This window comes from Petaurus breviceps, unplaced genomic scaffold, assembly GCF_028583685.1.
Source record: "Petaurus breviceps papuanus isolate PSGF00001 unplaced genomic scaffold, PetGlider_PUasm1.0 77, whole genome shotgun sequence".
In the NCBI taxonomy this organism is placed as follows: domain Eukaryota; kingdom Metazoa; phylum Chordata; class Mammalia; order Diprotodontia; family Petauridae; genus Petaurus; species Petaurus breviceps.
In genome coordinates this window covers 3,740,114-3,762,126 of record NW_027186492.1, presented here as the reverse complement: position 1 = coordinate 3,762,126, position 22,013 = coordinate 3,740,114, and the positions used below count along the sequence as shown (strand labels likewise).

The window sequence follows — 22,013 nt, the reverse complement described above, 5'->3', positions numbered from 1 at the left end:
GTGCTGAAAGAAAGCAGTTTCTCCCTTCCCTTTTCCCTGTACTCCCTCTTTGACTCCCACGTTCCCAGTATAGGGGTAACAGTTCCATTGCTGGCGCTGTGGGAATCTCTTGTGGCTTTTCCTGTTCTTTGAAAGAAAAATGAGCCTTGTTTAAATGGCAGGAAGCGTCTGAGTTCTTTTAGCATCGATAAAAAGTACCGGCTTCACTGGCTGTTTACTGTGAGAGCCAACCAGCTCCTCACTGATCCTATTGTGCTTTGCAGACTACCAGGGGGGTCGCTGGGACCTGAGCTTTATCTTTCTTTCCTCTTTACTTTTGCATTTTCTATTTCCTTGGGAAGGGTCAGAATTTCATTAGATTGACTGGGAGGCTAGCCAGACTCTCCTTAGGCTTACAACCTGAGTGAGTCTCCATTTTCTACCAGCAGCATAATCTACCATTCCCTCAAAAGAAGATGGGGTGCTTTTTAAAATATGATCATTTTAATGCCTTAGGCTGACCCTCATTCTGTTCTCTTACTGAGCAGCAAGACCTTAAAGAATGGACAGTAAAACTTGCATTTAATGGAAACACCATAGTGTTGCTTGCTAAGATAGGATAAAAGATTTTTGAGGATGTTTGTGCCCTGGTTTAATCTACAGAATCAGCCTGTTCTGTTGGACGCTATGCTTCTGTAAGTTGATTGCATGCCTCCTCAGCACCAGATGGGGCTCTTGAAGCATGAAAACTTGCCAAGCACTTGGAAAATTTTAAGTAATGGGTACCAGGTCCTAGAGACCACAAATAAGTACCACCATTGGGATTTGTTCAGTTGCATTGTCAGCATTTTTGTTTTTTGAGGGCAGGTAGTAGCTTCAGATTTCTGAGTAGCATACTGACCTATGAATTCAGTTTTATTTTGTAAGTTATATGTTTTTTAAGGCTTGAGTCTTGTCCATCTTAAGAGATTACTTGTGGGAATATCTTAAGTATATATCAGATGAGAGAGTAAAATTCCATTTCAACCCACCTCCTCTTATACAGTGCAAGTCATTATTACTTTAATATGGAATTATCTACTGCCCATAGTTAACTCTGGTTTTATCTTTAAAAGTTTCATGCATATGCTTGCCTGTGTTTGTAATCGTGGGTATTAGGGGTGTGTGTGTGTGTGTGTGTGTGTGTGTGTGTGAGAGAGAGAGAGAGAGAGAGAGAGAGAGAGAGAGAGAGAGAGAATGGCTAGAGAAAGCTCTTGAATCTTGACTTAGTGATAACTTTTGTCTTTTATTAAGTGTAGACCCAACAACATACAGATTTAAAATATCTCCTTTGGATGTGTCAGAAAAAAGAAAGAAGACACTAGTTGAAGAGCTCTGTGAAGAGTGCCCTCCAGACTTCTAACTCAAGCATAAGAAAACTCCTGTGCTCTGTGTGTGTGTGTGTGTGTGTGTGTGTGTTCAGAATCTAACATTATGAAGCTCTTTAGCTAGTTGTGTTATACACTGGTCAGTCAAGGATGGAGCAGTGAAACCACAAGAAGAAGCTCAAAGTTGTTAGGAATTTGTCCTGTTGCCTGAGCCAGGTATAGAGAGTATACATACAGGCTTCCCTCTGGGGCTGCCAGGCAAAAGGTTGGCATTGAGCTTTACCCTGCAACATTTTACTAATCTAAACAAGACCAAGCACAGAACTTTAAGAAAGATGGTTACAGCAATGGAAGCAGGAGGGACTGGTGGAGGGAAAGATGTCCCCTGGCAACATTCTGAAGGTGGAGAAAGGCTTATAGTGCAGAGGAGTCAACATCCAAGACTGCAAGTGACTAAGATTTGTGATGGTACTGTTAGTACATCTGTTTATACAGTTATACATTTGGCAGATAGTGGTGAAAATGAAAAAATTGCTGTGTAACCTTGGTCAAAAAAAGAAAATGAAAAAATTAATACTGAGAATTATTGGTTTGTTCTTAGTAATCACCCTCACTTAAGTACTGAATTTTCCAACATGAGTGAAAGCCATGGGTTCAAGCCCAGATGTTGAGATTGTCTACTGTGTTTTTCAGAACATTCCTTTTTCTTTCAGGGTGTAATTATCTGTATAATCTATCCTTCCTCTCTATACTCCCCTTCTAGTCTCTTCCCGCCTCCTCCCCCTTCCCCCCCCCCAGTGGCAGCACATTGTTCATGGCATGTTTATGGACCCAGTCTACAAACAGGAAATTCTCCTTCCTGAAGTATGATGGCTGTTGAGTGATGCTGAAGAATAGGAGACAAGAAATTGAGACTTGGTTATTCTTTAAAGTTCTCCATTTGAAAATACTTCTTCAAAAGAATTTCGAGGAGAGAAAGAAGCTCCATGTTACTGGGTGGAATCAATTTCATTTCATGTGGTCTCAGAGATAGTCCTTCTAACCCAACCAAATAAATCTCTTACAGCTGGTAACCATTAGAGGTCCCATGGGAATCAGGGTGACAGACCCAATATGTGCATCAAATTACATCTTAGAGTAATTATATTAACAGTAAGAAAGTGCTGTTTTGGAATCTTTAGGTAAGAAAGTGCTGTTTTGGGTTAAGGGAAGAAAATTTCCCTCTTGGTATGTTAGGGTGTCTGAGAATGAGTGACAGTAGTATTTATTTCCATATGTTTAATTACATGATGCCAGAATATAAACTAATTAACCACAAGGCTTTGTTTAACAGAAGTAGATGGCTGGAGTCAGAAGGATAATATTATTTGTGACAAAAAGAAGACAGATTTTTTAGGCAAATTAAACAACGTGGTAGTCATGCTGTACAGATGACTGTTGGCTTAGAATAACCAGCCTTACTAGCATCCTCTGAGTGAACCTGAGGAAAGTCAAGGGAGCTTTCAAATATCAGGGCATTGGGCACCTCACGTATCCAGAAGGGTAAGAACTACATGTCTTCTTTCCCTTTTAGGAACTGTATTGGTGGTATGGTCAACAGTGCTTGGCAGTTTTTTCTTCAGAGCCTCTCCTAGTCAGCACTCCTTTGGGATTATATAGTGAACTTGGCTGCAACTAGCTTTGCAGCATGGATTTCTCTGCTTCTCTTAAAGAGTGTCTCCCCCCCATCCCCTTTTTCTTCTTCCCAGGCAAAGAAAGCCTCATCACTGACAGTGGAAAGCTGTATGCCCTTGATGTTCTCCTGACTCGGCTCAAGTCTCAAGGACACAGGGTCCTTATCTACTCCCAGATGACCAGGATGATAGACCTATTGGAGGTAGGAGAGGACATTGGGGACAGGCCAATTTGTCATTTTGCTTGTTTAGATCACTTGTGTGTAGCCTATCTTGGCAATGTTATGAAGCCCCCAAAACTCTTCTCTAATCTTTAGGCGTATAAAGAAAGAATGGAGAGAGTTCTTAGTTGATGTAAGAGTTTACAAGAGAACCTTATTTTATCTATTACATTTATGCAGAAAAACACATTAATCCTCCATCCCTTGTCTGACTTCCAAATAGAATCAGCACCCAAGACTGTTCCTGAGAAGTCCTTTGAACTTCTTTGTGGGAAAACTTAAGTTTTGGCTGACTCCTTAATTTAAAATTAGAGAGACCTGCTCAGCCTGGATTGAGAGGGCAGAGCTGTGGTCCACCAACAACATGACACATTTGCTTCTTACAACTCTTGCTCTATTAAAACTCATCATTATCTTCTGTTGGCAGAAATGTATTCTTAGGGACAATGAAGAACAAAAAGCAGACATCAGAGGAAACTAAAATTGAAGACAAATAAAGATAAACCATTCAGATGTAGATAGCCTGGCAGAGTTGGAGAGTCACTGGCATAGAGGCTAGAGCAGTAGGAATCAGAAATGTGAATGTTCTCATCTACACTTTTTTTTTTTTTTTACTTCTGGATCAAAGGATTAGATCTTTAATGAATGAAAATCAAAGAGTAACAATAAGAAAGGCTTCTTTGCACTTTGATTTTACTGAATTTAACACTGAGTTTACTTAAATTATTAAGCAGCAAAAGTTGAAATTTGATTAATTATAATGAACAATCTTGGTCCTGGAGAACTGAAAAGGAAATCTCCCTTCCCCTTCCAGTAGAGAAATAGGGACTCAGGATGCAAATGTGGTGTTGACTATTAAAAAATAGTCACTGTTGATTTGCTTTGCTTAAGTGTTTTTCTTCCAAAGAAAGATTCATTGTGAGGAGTGGAATATGAAGAGAAAATAACTGGTGTAAACAAAGGGCAATCATCTTTTTAAAAATTATGATTAATAAATTCAATAACAAGTTCCTCTTAAATTGTCTAACAAATTTAATTACCAAGGTACATAACAAATTATGCTTATAATCAATTTAGTGAGCAGATTTTAGATACTATATAAACTAGCAGTGTCTCTTAAATAAGACCAGTCTTCTGCTTATGCTGTGAGTTGCATATTTTTAACTGATAGAAGGATATTTTTAAGAACATTTCATACCATAGTTCTCCAAAATTGATTTAAGCTAAAATATTTTTAAAGTACTGGTTTTATTAAAGGCTTATGCAGAAAGAAAAGCCACCTGACTCTGTACACAGAGCTGGCTTCATTGTCCAGAACAGTCTAAGTTGCTCTACAATAGTGAGCTTCCTTTTGAACAAAGCATTCTTGCCACTTGGTCTGTCATGTAGAGGGTTGGGAGTGTAATATTTCAGTAATCTGCAGCTATTAAGAGTGGTAGGTGATCCATTTCAGGGAATTTAGGGAAGTGATCGTAGTCTCTTTCCAAAGTGGAATCAAGACCAGGCAGAATCCAAAAAAGTAAGTTATGAAATTTTAAAAATTGGTTTAAGTATTAATTGTAGGAAATAGGATACCACCCCAGCTCATACTCTTCTGGTTGTAGAAGTAATCCTATACATGGAAATGAATGTAAGTAGTTAATCTAGAACGTGTTCCCCATTATATATAGTTTACTGTCTACCGAAGAAGCTCCATATAGCCATAGAAATATTTTACTTTGGAGTCCTTGGATGTGGGGAAAATGAAGTCTTCTGAACAGATAGGATACTGAGTTCCAAACTTGGACCCAGGTCCCAGCTATCTGTAATCTCTCTCGTTTCTGAACTAGCTACAAAGACAGAAAACTAAGGGAACTTGAGAATCTTCTGGATGATTACCAGTGCTTTTCTTTGGCATCTTTGGAAAATAAAATAAGTGGCCTGAATTTCACAACTGATGGTGTAACTGTCTTTGACATGCATTCCCAATGCTGAAGCTAGAAAATGTTGCAACTGTTGATAGTCGAGAGTATTAATATCCATATATCCAGCCCATCTCTCCCATGAATTTTAGTTCCACATGACCATTTGTCTATTAAATGTTTGAAACGGAATGTTCTTAAACTCATCATACCTAAAACAGACCTTATCTCTCCCTGCAGGCCAACCCCGTTTTCAAACTGTCCAATATCTGGAAAATATTACTATTGTTCAAATTTCCCAACTTTGTAACCTCAGCATTATCCTTGACTCTTCAGTCTTCCTTATGCCACGTCTAATAATTAGCCAAATTTTGCCATTTCTATCACCATAAATACTTTCTGCTCACACAGCAACCATGCTAGTAGCTGTGCCTAGATTGATGCAGTGGCCTTAATCAGACTCCTTGCCTCATCTATGCTCACTCCAATCCATCCTATATACTGCTGGAAAAGCAATTTTCCTTAAACATAGATGTAACCATGTTGTTCCCTTACTTTATAAATTCCTTTTTAATATGCTTCACAATCTGGCCCCAGCCTATTTTTGCAGCCTGTATGGACATTATTCCAATGCTCTGCGATCCTGCAAACTTGACCAACTCTCTCTTCCTCACATAGCTTTCCATCTCTTGTCTCTGTGCCTTGCAGTCCTTGTCTTGTCCCTCCTGTGCCTGGATTGTACTCACTCCTCACCCCCCAACACACCTCACCTTCCACATGTTTCCCGATGTGCCACTCATGTGCTAGAGCTCTCCTTTTCAGCAGATCTTTTAATTACTTGGTATTTGTTTATATTTATTCTCTTCATTTTATTTATAGTTATGTATGTATTTGTCTTCCTTATCATATAGTGTAAGGCCTTGAGAACAGTAATTTTTTTATTCTTTATATTCTTATTCCCAGTACCCAGCATAGCACCTGGCACATAGTGTTTAATAAATGCTTATTGATGGAGTCATTTGTACATTTTTCTGAAAAATCTAAGAACTCTTCCTCATGAGACTATGATCTTATTTCCACAGAACTCCATACTTTTTCAGTACACAATTCCCTAAATATTTGTTGATATTTTAAACTATGGTTTAGTCAATTTAGCCATCTTTTTCAGTAGTGTTCTTCTTTATTAGTATAAGAGAGTTCTTCCATGTTGGTTGGTCAGTAGGCCAGGGAGCAAGGAAAATGGAGTGTAACAGGATCTAGTACTTTGTATATGCTTAGTGTTCAGTAAATAATAATTTGCTGAAAAGTAATAGCTCATTCTATAAAATGATTTGTTAGTTTGTGGTATTTGATACAATATGCAATCATATTGTATCCCCACGTTTATCTGGAAAATGGAGTGGCATCTACAGTAGAGGCCTCACATTGTGCACGTCTCCTTCAGCTATAAGTCAAGGATTGTGCAGTGTCAAGACTTCAGGTATGTTGTCTCTGGAGTTCACTTATTTTCGGATAAACTTCAAAATCTGTACCTGTGCCCTGCCCTTCTTTGTTCTTAAATTCAGTTCTCAGAATTTACTTTCACTTTTGAGATTCTGTACCTTCAGTGTATCAAAAGAGAGAGCAGTTAGTTATTCAGCATAACATACATAGTTTTATTCATCCATCAGTCCCTTCCTTTTCTTCTTGATATATGTTGGCTGAGCTTTAGCCACACTGTTAGTTTCAGAGGAGCTAGAAGACAACCTGTAGAGGTGGGGGACCTGCGGCCTTGAGTCCATCTGTGGCCCTCTAGGTCCACAAGTGAGGCCCTTTGACGGAATCCTTACTTCACAGAACAAATCTTTTTATTAAAGGAACTGTCCTACACTATTTTTAGTATCTGTACTTTTTTGTTGTTATTATTTCAGGCAGCTCTACACAGCGCAGATTTTTGTCCTACCTTCTGGACATGTAGTAAGTGCCTACACATGTGGGCAGTGGTGTAGCAGAGTAAGGTCTTTCTATTTATAGGCCCTCTAATTCTTGGTGTTTCCCAAGAGCGTAGAAAATTAATGGGTAGAGCTTGACTGATTACCAAATGTTACCAAATGTAACAATTACCATTGTTAGTGCTGAGTTTACATTTTTTTGCACACCTATAGTATCATAATTAGAATTAGGAATGTTCCTACTCTGGTGACCTTATTTTTTCCTATTATTATTTAACAGGTTGTTTCTCAGTGCCAGGAATAAGCAACCATTATAGGGTGTTTTATAATTCTCCAGGTTGTAATGGACACATCTTGAAATAAAATGACTCAAAATTGAATCCAAAGATTTACAGCTAACAACCAAATTTAAGACACAGGAGATTGTTGCCTGTAGAGTCACCTGCAAAAATGCTATATCTTGGTAATAGAGGATTCATCCCAACTGTGAATGCCTCTCCTGTATGGACTTGATTGGTAGCTATTTTGTCATTCATGTTCATTTTGTATCTGAATGAATTGGAATGCTCAGTTATCCCCCAAAGTATATGTTAGATTTCAAAGCAAATTTGGGTCACTCATAGCTGGGGTTTTCATTGGGGTTTATCAAGAAATCCATCAGCTGAGTGTTCAGGGTGAAAGGTGAATCATAGAGTGGCCAAGAGCCTATCAAGCAACTTCACTTATCCTGATTAAATCAACATCATTTCCCATTACAAGATTACATTCCTGCTTTGCTCCAAAGGCTCTGATCAGGATAAGGAAAGGATGACTGATATGTGTCCCTCTCTTTGACAAACTGCTGCCTAGGTGCTGTTATCTTGACTGACTGATGTACCCTGAGGGACATCGTGAGGAACCTGTTTTTTTGTAAACAGACCTCTTAGAGCCTTAGGGTTAGTGCTTTGCCCAGCGTCACACACAGTCAGTAATATGCCAGATGCAGGCATTGAACCCTGGTCTCCTGGGCTTTGAAACCAATTCCCTCTTCACTTCACCTTGCTGCCTCTTTTGTATATCATATTCAGATGCTTATAATACAATAAAAATTCTTAAGAACCTACAGAAATAAAATTAATTGTTATAACTTAGGGTATTATTTTATTTAGACTTATTTAGAGCTTAAACACCTCAGGGGAAAAGAGGATAATGAGTAGAACAGATCAGCAACTTGACATTACTGAGATCTGTTGTTTACCACTACAACTGAGGCTTGCTAAATCATGTCATAAATAACTCCAGTGTGTATTTAGGAGGAAAGGATAAGTTATGTATGGTTTCTTTTCTTGTTTTGTCACTTTAACTCTCTTTTGCTTCTTTTCCTAAATGCTGCAAATTCCCCTGAATTGGAGATATGCTTTATTTTTATGAAGTGCTCATGCTAGGGAAGACTGGGGAATATTTGCACAAAATCAGGGGGTAGGTGGGAGAATGTCCATCTTAAAAAGTTATCTCTGTGTAAAGATCTTCTATCAAAATAGATAGTCTCTAATTAACCAGGACCCGGTTGCAAAAGCAGGCACTGATTAGACATTGGTTTTGAAATGAATGCTTGCAATATGAACAAGGACAGTGTTGATTCTTGATACTTAAGAACTGTTAAGGTGGATCTTAGGAAAAAAATTTTTGGTATAGGAATGGGTTCAAGTTTTATTAAAAATAGATTTGCAAGGTTTTTGATAAAAGTACTTGTTACTTTATCTTTTCATAAAATGTATTGAATTGTATGTTTTCCCATCTTTAAAATATGTGGGATTTTTTTTTTTTTTTTAGCAGTCGGGGTTAAGTAACTTGCTCAAGGTTACACGGCCAGTTATTTCTGGGTGTGGTGCTGAGTGTCTGAGCCCGGAATTCGATCTCCAGGTCGGTCCCAACACTGGAGCCGGTGCTCTTACTCGCTGAGCCACCTGGCCGCCCCAAAATCTGTGGGATTTTAATAGACATTGGGCACAATCCTTGAAATTAACCATTGAAAGACTAAGAGTTGGGGCAGCTAGGTGGTGCAGTAAGTAAAGCACCGGCCCGGGAGGACCTGAGTTCGGTTCCAGCCTCAGACACTTAACACAAAAAAACTAGCCATGTAACCTTGGGCAAGTTACTTAACCCCAATTGCCCTGCAAAAGAAAAAAAAAAGACTTTGTTTCCAGGGAGTTTTCTTTCAGAATGGATTAAAATGTGATCATTAATTTAATTAAAAGAGAGTGTTCCCTTATAAAATAAGAAATAAAATATACTAGTCTAAAAAGGACTTTGATATAGCTAGAATCTCTTTAAAATTTTCAGTGTAAAGTAGGGACCTTCAAGATCATTAAGTCTTGACAACTTTGTTTTATACGTGTGAATTAACTGAGACACCCAGAGAGGTTGAGTGACTTGCAGAAAGGTCACATGACTATCTGGTAGAAGAGCAACACCTAGAACACAGATTATCTGGTTCTGATATGACACTAAAAAACATCTGAAACTTTTGGAATTTATTCTTTTTCCATGGGGTCCCATGGTATGGTATGAAGACAGTGGTATAATGTAATGAAAAAGCTAGTAAACTTTGCAGCCAGGAAATCTAGGTTCTAATTACAGCTCTTCAACTAATTAACTGTTTGACTTTGACTCTTAACTTCAAGCCTTACTTTTTCTCTTGGATAAAAATGAGCAGATTAGAATGGATAAACTCTTAAGGTCTCTTCTTTGTCTTACATACTGTGTCTCATATCCCTAAATTTTTTATGTGGAGTGTGAACGTGATTAAGCACTGGCTAGTTCCTCTGTGATTTTTAATCTCCTTTTCTCCTCAATGTTTTTTGAAATTGTTTACTGAAACGGAGTCTAAACTTTACTAAACCTTCTAAAATCCCACAGATCCCTAGGGTGGGAAAGCAAAGCCTTGATGGAGTGAAGTGAGGGGATTGACTTCTGTTGCCTCAGTAACAGACTCTTCTGCAATCTGATTGGCTTCATTATTGCCCTGGGTTAATAGCCCTGGTGTTGTTCTGACCTTGCTGGCTAAATGATATTCACAGCAAGGTTTCCCAGAAGGTTCATTCATAGGTACTCTTTTGAGATTAGTCAGCTCTACTTTAAAGAGGGGAAAAAGTATAACAGGTGTAAAGGTTCTTAACCTTTTTTATGTCATAGACCTCTTTAGCAAGCTGGTGAAGTCTATGGACTCCTCAGAATTACGTTTTTAAATGTATAAAATAAAATACATAGGATTCCAATGGAAGCCATTACATTGAAATACAATTCTCAGAATATTTTTTTTAAAACAGGTTCATAGACCCCAAGTTAACACCTGATCTTAGGGGAAGACACAAGGTCCTGCATGGGATCAGACAAGAAGGCCTCCAAGGCTCCATGGCTTGAATGATTGTATCACAATTGCTTTGCTGCTCCATTTCTAAAAGTTAATAGAGCTCTTTAATCTTAATTCCACTTAAAATGGATTAACTACCAAGGTGGTGAGCCTCTGAAGGCTATGAAGATATCATTTCATATTATCTCCCATATCCCTCCTTATTAAGAATATCCCATTCCACCACCACTGTCCTCAGTTCCATTAAGAAACTAGACCACTAAATGCTAGTTTAAAGTTTACTTTTTAAAAGAAGACAACTATCCCCTTAAGGTAGAAATGGAATTGTCTTATTTGATTAGAAAACTTCCTGTGAGTAGGCAATTCTGGAATTTTGTGGAAGCCTTTAAATTTTCAATATATGGTCCAAAGACCAGCTCAGAGTGAAGAATGGAAAAATAGGAAATGGAAATGTGTACTTCATAAAAGGAATGACCATTCCAGAAGAAATGAGAGAGCTTTGGAAATTTATCCTGAGTCTTCTGTTTCATAAGGATACTTAGACTTCCCCATCATCATCATACATGTTTTGAATAAAAAAAGCATAAGACAGGGAGTTTGGTATCTTTAGTCATGATTTATTGGGGCAGAAAGAAAACATGTGTTGGATTTTGTGCCTGCAACTGAGACTCATGTAGGTAGCACAACCTTTTCTAAGATGAGACAACTGGGACTTTGCCCTTGGGTAGTGACAGTATTTGTAGTTCTTCAACAGCTTGGGGTGGGGATGGGGGGAGACAGAGATTTGCACTTAGTTAGAAACAGTAGTTAGGTACAATATGAAGCAGCCAGAGCTGGGGTTAATTCTTTCCGTCAGCCAGCCCTGCCCTCACTTCCTTCCAAGTAGCCTTTCCGGCAGTGTGGCCACAAGCTAGTTTCTTGGGATCTCATTCTTTCTCCCCCATCCCTCACCCAAACTAAGGGCCACTTGTCTTGGCTTCAGTTTATGTCACTGTGCAGGTGGGGCAAAAATTGTTAGATATTTCCTTGGTTACAAAAAGTCATTGATAGTGATTCATGATAAATATCGTTTGTGGTTAGGATTTACTTTTTATAAAAACTTAAAAGAAATTCTTAGGTATAGTATTTAATGCTTTCTTCCCTCTCCTCTCTCTCCTCTTCCATCTCTCAGTTTGGTTTTTCCCAGTTCTAGGGATTATGACCAACCTCAAAATGGTGAAGAGAGTTGCTTGATTTTTATAAGACTAGGAGTTGAGTAATTTAGATTCAGCCTCACTGTGTTATCTGACTCCCTTTGGCAGGAATACATGGTTTACAGGAAGCATACGTACATGAGGCTGGATGGTTCGTCCAAGATCTCAGAGAGACGGGACATGGTAGCTGATTTTCAGAACAGGTAACCATAATGAGAATGTTAAAAGTTTTTAGAATTATGTTAGTTTTCCTTTATGCTTGGAAAAATGTATCTGAAAAGCTTTAAAGGTGGTGTAAACATCTATATTCTTCAGCAAATAAGGTTTTTCATCAATCCCTGAAAACATTCCCACTGTCTTAATGGTGACCAAATCAATTTGTAATAATTCTGATAAGGAAGCTGTCTGTGTGAGCAAGGGAGAAAGAAAGACATACAACAATTTTTGTGCTTGAATAATAACTCCTTACTCAACAAATGCATAATTCGTTAGGTATTAACAGAGAATTTCAGTTGGAATGAAGAGTGCCAAGCCTTTCCTCCTTTCTCCACAGCACAGCAGTAGCAGGAAAACATGACACATTGCAATGGTCTGAAGCTAATTCAATAGGAAGTGCTTAGTTTCAGTTACCTACCACCTGTTAATGAACCCGTGAAATTTCAAATACTGCTTACTGAATACTGATAGGTTACAGGGCCATAATTATCCTAAGTGAGAGTCCTTACTTCAGTAAGCAATGCCTGGTTTCTGCTCTTACTAGGATGAAAGCCAAGTTCCTCAGGTGGCAACTCTATTGACCTCTGCCTTTAACTGCATTCCAGAAAACAAAGAATGAGGTCAAGTAATAGATCCAGATATTGGGAAAATTAAGAATAAGTGTGAATTGCTCTTCTTCTTTTGGATGTCCTTTGAATAAAATTTGGCTGTAAAAATTATGAAAAAGAAAGGATGTAACAGTTTTCTATAAATTATCAGAGCATAGTCACTTATGTATGTGTAATTAAGTGTCTTTATTTTCCTGATTCTTAAACTCACTTTTAAAGTGGGAAGGAGGGAGGGGAGAGGAAAGAGAGGGAAGGAGAGAAAAAAAAATTCATAGAGCTGAAAAGTTCAGCTCTCCCTACTGCCAACCCCAAGAACTTTTATATTTCAACATTTCCAACTCTGTCATACCCCTGAGCTGATATTCCCAAAATAAAGAAATACCCTACTGTCTCTCTAGATTCTTGTGTGACAGATCTCTAGGCTTTTTCAGGGGTCCTGTTAAAAGTTTGTGACAACCCCATTAGGCAGCAGGCATTTATATACCATTCATACACTTGACTCATTCCCTGGTGTCCAGTGTTATGTGTCTAATGAATCCCATTAGACTGTAACATGTTGATTTCCAAATGAATTGACCTTTTGCAGAGCTTTGACCATTTTTTTAACTGATCAGATTCCCAGAAAAGTGGTCCTTGAGGTCCTAACTGTATATTCTTCAGTGATATGCCTGGAAAATCTCTGATATAACTTTGAGATTAGTAGCATACAGCCTCCAAGTCACTCCAATATCAATAGTGAAGTAAAAATTGACAGCTTTTAGCACATTCTTTTAAAACTTAAGCATTTTCTGTATATCATCTGATCAAAAGTTGATTGGGGGGGAGTGTTGTGTTTTGTTTGTTTGTCAAGACTTGCTAAGAAAAACTTTGCTTGCAACTGAAAGTCTCAGATTTCTCAGGGAACAGTGGGCCTAATAACTAATCATTTGACCTCAACATAATCATACTGTGTATAGTAAACAAAATAACATGATAGAGACTTTGATGATTGCATTTTCATCTTTCTGAGAAAAGAATCAGCCCCTGCTTACTCAATATTGACATATTAGTGATGATCTAGATACCAAGATCAGAATTACGACTAGGAAGCAGTTTGTAGTTTCTTGTCTAAACTATCTGAACATATCTAAACCTATCTAAAAATATCTGTGGAAGACTCGATACTGAACATAATCTCTCTCACTGGGGAGAAGGTCTTTAGTTTAAAAGACTATACCAACCCAATACAAACATTTTTTGGGGGGAAAAAAAAGAACCTTTCTAGCCAAATAGTTTACTTATAAAATAATTAAGAGATATCTAAAGAAAAATTGTCATTTCAACTGGAAAGTTCTTGGGGCATAAAGGTCAGCTAAAGTAAACAATAATTATTACAAAAAGCATTTTACATTCCTTGCATATGAAATTTATTTAAAGGGGGGATGGGAAGGTTGTCCTTCCAGGAAAAAGTATGACTGAGACTCTAAAGACTGTTTGGCCAGGATGTCCTGACTGAGCATCATCAGAAACATGTGACCCACATTTCAGAGTAAAAACCATTCCCCTTTCTATATGATCCTGCCTGAGACTTCTTTCCCCTTTCTCTCACCCCCTGACATTTATAAAATGCATCTCAGGACATTTTGCAAGACCTGTGCACCATTGAAGGAACATGACACATTTTGTTTTCATATTTCTATCTTATTTATTATTCTATCATATTTCTAAGTATTCATTGTATAGTTTTTGTAATATTAATCATGCCTTGAGCACTTTTGACAAGTAGCAAGAGTCCTCATCAAGGTCATCACTGCCATGTCTTCAGTTTTTGTGACCTGGAAGACAAGAAGTCTGATATTGTTCCAGAGTTTCTCCATATTCCTTGTTGTGCCCCTAGAGGGCACCCAAGTAACCGCATTGTCCTGTGGGATTCTGTTCACCCTGGTGCAGTGTAGGTTTCTATGCCCCTAGTTAAATGTTTCACAAGAATATACAGTGCTTGTTGATGACAAGAGGAAATGGAAGGAGAGGAGTTCTTCAAAGTCCTGGAGAGCACCAGTTCGAAGAATTATCCTTGTTTGAATATACATATATGTATGTATGCATGATTCAGCACCTTCACTCTGGGCTGAAAGCAGATTTTCCCCCCTCTGACACCATGGAATATCCTGTTACCTTTATTCAGGATGGGAGTATTGTATACTTCAGCAGAGTGTAACTAAACGTTACTACATTGTTTGGCATCTGCTTGCCTCACAGAATTCCTTTGTGAAATGATTAGGTTAGACTTAATGAATTTTAAGGTTTCTTCTAGATCCTGTGGTAGACAGGTACCTTAAACATACAGAGTTCATTGTCTTAGCATATGGGATCTTAACCTGGTGTATATGAATTTGTTTGGTTTAAAATTTTTTTTCATTTTATGTATTTAAAAACACTTCCATAAGCATCCTCAGATTCCCAAAGGGTTCCACTACACAAAAAAAAGTTGAGAACCTCTATCTTAAAGTCATCAATCTATTTTCTCCATACAGGCAGTTTCAGAAATTACAAATTCACTATATATTCAAACAGCTGGGACAGGGAATTTTATCTTCTAGACTATCCATCTATTGACCCTCCATCTTACTAGTACCACTGATGATTTCCCTCATCTTCTCCTTTACTTTAACCTTTACTAATTTCCCCTCTCACCTCCTTTCTGACTCCTCTAGGTCAGCTTCCTCCTATAATACTCATCTTCCTACTCATTCTCCCATTATTACCCCTAATTCTGCTTTCACACTCCAGCCCTGACAAGCAATTCCTCCCTAACTGACCTCTAATCTCTGATCCTAGAGTCCCTAGTTCCTCCAGAGGAACCCCTATAGACCCTGTTTCCTTTACCACAAAGGTGCAATCTGTACCTCCTGCACCTGTAACCACTACCCTAGTCACCATAGTCTTCTTTACTCTCTACTTTTCAGGCTGTGTGCAAGAATCCACAATGTCAAAGAATAAGGACCCATTTTCTCTTTGGAGAAAAAAAGAAATTATAGCACAGAACATACTAGTAATATGTAATTCAGGTAGAGCGTCTGTAAGCCAGCTGGGAGCCTTATCATTCAGAACCATTTTCCCACAAAAATCAAACAATTTAGAAATAAACGTTTCAAATAACCAACCTTTTGTAAGTCAGAATCTACTAGTATTAGTCTTTTGGTTTTATTATCTTCCCTTTGCCTTAAATAATTTTATGAACAATAACATTTTGAAATTAGCATTTTTTTAAATGAAAAAATCTTTTTCCTCCATAAACGGAAGGCAGAACTTTGCAAATCATAATCTGGGAAAGACCTCCAAAAAAGGGCAGTAATGCCTCCAGAGGCAGTAATGCAGCAGAAAGAGGATAGAATAAATAGGTAAAAGACCCTGAGGTTCGTCCTGGCTCTGCTTCTAACTCTTCATTTGACTTTGGGCAGAATTTCTTTACTGCTCTGGGCCTCAGTTTATCCATCTGCAAAAATGACAGGGTTGTAGTAGGTGATCTCTTGAAAGTTCCTGATAATTTTTTCAAATTCTGTTTTTCTATGATTCTACTTATCTGCAGGTAAGATTGTTGTTTGTTTTTTTTTTTAAGCAATCGGGGTTAAGTAACTTGCTCAAGGTTACATGGCCAGGTGTTTCTGGGTGGGTGCTAAGTGTCTGAGCCCGGATTCGATCCCCAGGTCATCCCGACTCTCTGTGCTACCTGGCCACCATGGTAAGATTGTTTTTAATGCACTGCAGGTAGTGGCCAGATTGGATCAGACCTGCCATACCAATTAACCTGGTTGCCTTTTTCAAGGTTTTATTATACTAACTAGGATTTTTGTGAATTGTGTCATTCTTTTACTTAGTTGGTTTACTTATTTCTCCAGCATCCTTATTTTATGCAGGGAAATTCAAACCTAAAGAAGTCTAAGGATAGATACATCATGGTGTAGTGGAAAGAACACTAGATTTGGAATTTCAGGATCCCAGTTTAAGTCCTAGTTCTGACACTTGGTGTCTATATATCCCTGGACAAATAACTTTGTTTTCCTGGAACTTGGTTTCCTCACTTGCAAAATGATTGGTATGGACTAAATGATGCTTTCTAGCTATTTTCCTATAATCCTAGATCAGGTGATACTAATTATTATATCAACTGAAACATCTTTATTTTTTCAATACTAGGATCCAGTTTCTTGGAAGATGTTGTGTTGGTTTGTTTTGGGTTTTTTTTTCTCCCCTGAATCTAGTCACTTGCTCTGGCAAAAATGTGAAAAAGGTATAGAAAAGTCATTTATATTATGGTATGAATGATGTAGATCATTCCTTCCAAAAATGGTACTTGCTTCTAAGATCATGTTAACGTGAATGAATCTTAAATTTCTAGAATGGTGCAAGGCAAATGTTTTTCAGCAGAAAAGAGAGAATCTTATTGTAAAAGGAGCTTTCCTTCTGTCCCCCTATTTTAGGACCACAGTCACATCCCAGTCAGAACAGGAATTAGCATCTTGGTATACTGCTTCTAAAAAGTTACCAACCATTATATAATAGAAGAAGAAATGCGTTGGATCATAAAATTTGTAACTGAAAAGTCAGTAGAAATTATCTAATCTAGCCCTCTTTCACAGATGTGGAAATTTCCCCTTAACATTTACCAAGACACATTTCAATTTCATTCTGCTTCTCCCAGTTTACTCTAGGAACCTTTTCCTTTCCACACTAATTTTTAGTTTTATGCACCTCTTTTCTGCAGGAATGATATCTTTGTATTCCTGTTAAGCACAAGAGCTGGAGGCCTGGGCATCAACCTCACTGCTGCAGACACAGTAAGTAACTAGAATAAAATAACACCTTTCTTGAGAACCATCTCCCATTTTAAAAATTTCAGCATTAGTTTCCCTCGGTGTGTCCCAAGCTTTTTCTTATTCTTGTTTCTGTGTTTCATTCAAAGAATACAAATTGGTGTTTGACTGTGATGTTTGAACTGTCCTTTTGGAGTTTTTCATTTATTTATTTTTCCAGATAAAGAAATGAACATATTTCTTCATCAGTTTACCAGGAGGTTGGCCTGGCGCTTTTAAATACTCCACAAGAATTTATTAAGTACTGCTATATGCCAAGCACTTTGTGCCAGTTGTTAAGAATACAAAAACAGGAGTGGCTAGGTGGAACAGTGAATAGAGCGCCAGCCCTGGAGTCAGAAGGACCTGAGTTCAAATCTGGCCTCAGACACTTAACACGTACTAGCTGTGTGACCTTGGGCAAGTCACTTGACTCCAATTGCCTTGCCTTCCCCCCTCCAAAAAAAAAAACCAAAGACACAAATGAAAGAGTCCCTACTCTCAAGGAGCTTACATTCTTTCGAGGGAGAGAATATATACACACACATACATACATACACACACACATATTAAAAAAATAGATTATTTGAAGGGGTGAGGAGGGCAAGGCATTAATAGCTTAAGGAAAGAGAAAAGTCTGCAGGTAGAATGTGGTGTTTGTGCTGAGCTTTGAAGGAAACTAAGCATCAGGAAGCCAGGGATAAGGAATACATTCCAGGTATGAGAACAGTCAGTGGTAAAGGCACATTTTATGGAAGATCAGTAAGGGGACTGTAGAATATATGAAGGTTCATAATTACAGTAAGGCCAGAAAGTTAAGTTGGAGCTAAGTTGTGAGGGGTTTTAAATGTCAAAAAGAATTGAGATTTGATCCTAAAGGCAGCAGCAAGCTTCTGGTGTTTTGTGAGCAGGGGAGCAATATAATGAGACCTGTGCTTTAGAATAATGTCATTGGTAGATGAAGTGGATGATAGACTGGAGAAGGATAATGACCTGAGGAGGAAGATGAAGCAGGAGGCTTTTTGCAATGGCCCTTACTTACCTAAGATAAGTAAATATAAAGAAGGGGGGGATTCAAGAGATTGTCAAAGAAGTAGAACTGAGGAGACTTTGCAAGTGAACATAGAAAAGAGGGTGAATTGTGGCACCACAGACAAAAGTAGTTTTGGGGAAATGTCTGAGAGAGTAAGTTTTGGGGAAATGTCTGACCATAATTCTATGTCCCTGTTAAGTTTGTAAATCACTCTCCTTACAATAACTGTGTAACTGACAGTAACCATTTTTTATAAGAGGATATTGAAGCTCAAAGTTTGTAACTTCCCCAGGGTTATATGGTTGGTAAATACCAAACAAGATCTGATCTCGGGTTTCTCCTAACTATAAATCTAGTGCTCTCTGGGCAGGCCCAACTTAAGAAGTTAAAGTGGAGATGTCTTAATGGAAATTTGGATATGCAGGTCCTCACCAACAATGAATCTGACTTTCTTTCACAAAAGCATTCATTCTGATTACCTTCTAGTTAAAGTTTTAAGCAGCAAGACTTAAAGCTGGTGACCTTTGAAAGGACTCTTTGTGAGAGAGGCAAAGCAAGGGTTGCAAAGTAGCACTGGTAAAGGAACAAGGCTAAGCCCTGCTTCATGGTACAAGAATTACATCAGTAAGGTGCAGAAAGAGACTTTCCAAGGGGGGGGAGCAGGGGAAGTGCTGGTTATCGATGTTAAACACACCTTTGTGAAATGTACAGTCATCATATTTTTAAATTTTATCTAATAATTACCACCACCTATACAGTAGCAAAACTTTATCACATTAATTTTTTTGGAACTTACCAAGACTGAAATTAGTCAACCAATAAATTAATGTTTACAGTTTTCATGGGTGTACAAAAGACTTTTCTATTTTCCTCTATATATGGAAAATGTAATTGTCTTACTCTTCTACAGAAACAAGTATCAGTGCCAGGATCAACAGTGGTTTTATAGGCAAAGGAGCTCAGTGAACTCTTGTACTAAAAAAAAAAAAATGCTATTTCCTCAAAGATCCCACCATTTACTTTGTGACTATCTTAATTTATAACCAACTTCCAGGATAAAAACAAAACATCAAGTCATCACCAATAGAACACAATGTAATGTTTATAGCTTTATCCTTGGACTTATAAGTCAACTGTTCTTCCTAGCCTTCATTTTCTTTTTCATGTCAAGTGTTAAAGATTTTTACCTATTTTCTCAAATTTGCTTATTCTTGAGCAGCTGACCAAAATAAATGAGAGTGCTCAATATTCCTAAACTTTTAAAAGTCCTTAATATCTTATTCATTGTATTTGGAGATTTTCGGTTTTCTCATGGAGGAAACAAATTAATTTAGTCATGACTCAAGTCTCATATATTGTTTGCCTGCTACTTCTACAACACAGTCCTGAATAGTAAAATTTGGTATATGTTGTCTTAATTTCTGTTGCATGGAGAGGGAGAAATCATCAAAAAAATCTTTAACCATCATATAAAAAGCCTTGAAAGTTCATGCTTCGCCTCAAGGTTCAATTATTATCTTTTATCTACTGTTCAATCCATTTCATTATCTAATCTAAATTAGTCTCTAGTTCTGATATGTTGCTGGGCAGCTGGTGTACTATTTATGCTTGTAGGAGACCATGGCTTCTTCATAGAGAATTTGGAAAATTTCACACTGAATATTGTCTTGTAGTTTCTTTACACTGTATCCCAGCTTTTCAAGTCTCATATATAATACAGACTTAATTTGTTTGAAGCAAAAAACCCATCATTCAAGGACAAAGTCACAGCCATGATAATCAATAACTCCAACTTTTTTCATTTTATTTTCTAATCAGCTAATTTGTCTTCATCCAGAATGGAACATTCATGTTCTTCATTAAGGCCATCATATAACTACTGTCCTCTTGTGCTAAATCACCCACGTTAATGTATATCAGTCCTGTTCTTGTAAATTATAAAGCCCTGCATAAATGTGAGGTTTCATTAGTCTTCTGTCAGATATGTACATCCTCTTGCAAATCCAAACCAGTGACAGAAGGTTTTCACATGATGCATGTTCTTTCCTTTTTTTTTTTCTTTTTGGAGGGCAGTTGGGGTTAAGTGACTTGCCCAAAGTCACACGGCTAGTAAGTGTGTGAAGTGTCTGAGGCCAGATCCGAACTCAGGTCCTCCTGACTCCAGGGCTGGTACTCTATTAACTGCGCTACCTAGCTGCCCCTGTTCTTTCCTTTAATAAGGAAGTTTGCTTACTGCAATGTTAACATGCATCTGGCTCATTTTTTCCTTATCTTTCTGATTAGATGATTTCCAGATTCCCTTTTAGCTCCACTGTGATAAGGAATGATTTTGCCTATAGAATCATTAAAATTGTACAGTTGAAAAGGAAACTTAGCTGCCTCCTTCCCCAACTTCATTCAGTAATCTCTCCTACAGCATTTATCAGCGCAGATTCTACTTGAAAATCCCAACAAGAAAAATCTCACTGATCTAATATCTTACCTGTTTGTCCCTCTTCTATCTGATCTGCATTTTTAATAAGTTTGCTCTTCATGTCTTCATACTAGTCAGTGACAAAATGTTAAACAGGAAAGAGTTGAGAGTTGTGTCATACCTTCAGTCAACTGTAGAATGACACAAAACCTCTACTTTCCTCTGTTCTACATTTGTCCATCTTGACCACAAGGATACTATGAAAAACTTTATCAAATGCCTTATAAGTGCCCATAAAGTATACATGGATAGAAACTTTCTGGCATTCACATCATGATCTCATTGGTCTAGTTTGGAGGCTAAATAGTAAAAATAATGACATTCACCCATTACAGGATTTGTGGGATACCAATATCCCTATGTTAACTTAAAGACTGTATCAGTATTGGTTCAGATAATTACTATCTAATGTCTTTTATTATATTTGCCCTATGTAGAGTGCCTGTCTATTCCATGTTGTTCTTGCTCTAAAAATTACTTTTTTGTTACTGGTTTTTTACATTTTTCACAAGCCTTACTTACCTCATTCCTGCCCTTTTCTTTTCCTGACACTGTCTTTGTGTTCCTCTTACCTTTTTATGTATTATTTTAAAATCTGAACTCAAAAACATGAGAAGGATTATATGAATTAATATAAAATAAGCAGAACCAGAAGAGCTGTATATACACAATGGATGCTGAGCACTCAGACGGGTTAATTGGAAATCTTCTCAGTTGTGCAGGTACTTGGGAAAAAAGACAGAGGATAGTGCTTTAGGACTGTAGAGCAACATCACAAATGTTCACAATCTTGATCTTAAAGAACAGATATTATTCTCTTATTAAAAAACATAACTTGTCTTCTCTCTTGGGAGGAAGCGGAATGTAAAGATAAGGGGATAGTGGATACAGTGTTGCATCCTTTGAGATGTTGCTGTGTGTAGATTGGTTTTGCTTAACTATTTTTGGCATTTTTAAGAGCTTTTTTCGTATGGTTTATAAGTGAGACTTCAACAGAAATTGAAAACTGCATTGGGAAGTAGCTTCTATTAAAATAAAAGGCATGAATAAGGCATTTTTGAAAATAAAATATTTTGAGAAAATTTGAGTTAAAAAAAATCCCTGTCCTCGTTTTTCAGCTTCCTTTAGACATCTCCCTAATTCTTAAGTCATAAGCCATTATTTCAGCCCTTCTGTGTGAATCTGACCTCTTGTCTGTAAATGTTTCCAGGGGGATCCCAGAGTTGAATCTCAA

At 37.6% G+C, this 22,013-nt stretch overlaps 1 protein-coding gene across 2 annotated transcripts in view; it reads left to right on the top strand.

Annotated features, from left to right (window-relative positions):
- Nucleotides 1–22,013, top strand: part of INO80 (INO80 complex ATPase subunit) — a 125,679-nt gene that overhangs the window by 91,513 nt on the left and 12,153 nt on the right. For both annotated transcript variants that reach the window (XM_069105765.1, XM_069105766.1), the window contains exons 27-29: nt 3,095–3,222; nt 11,726–11,820; nt 17,186–17,258. In XM_069105765.1, coding sequence (XP_068961866.1) covers nt 3,095–3,222; nt 11,726–11,820; nt 17,186–17,258 — 296 coding nt within the window. The remainder of the gene's footprint in view (nt 1–3,094; nt 3,223–11,725; nt 11,821–17,185; nt 17,259–22,013) is intronic.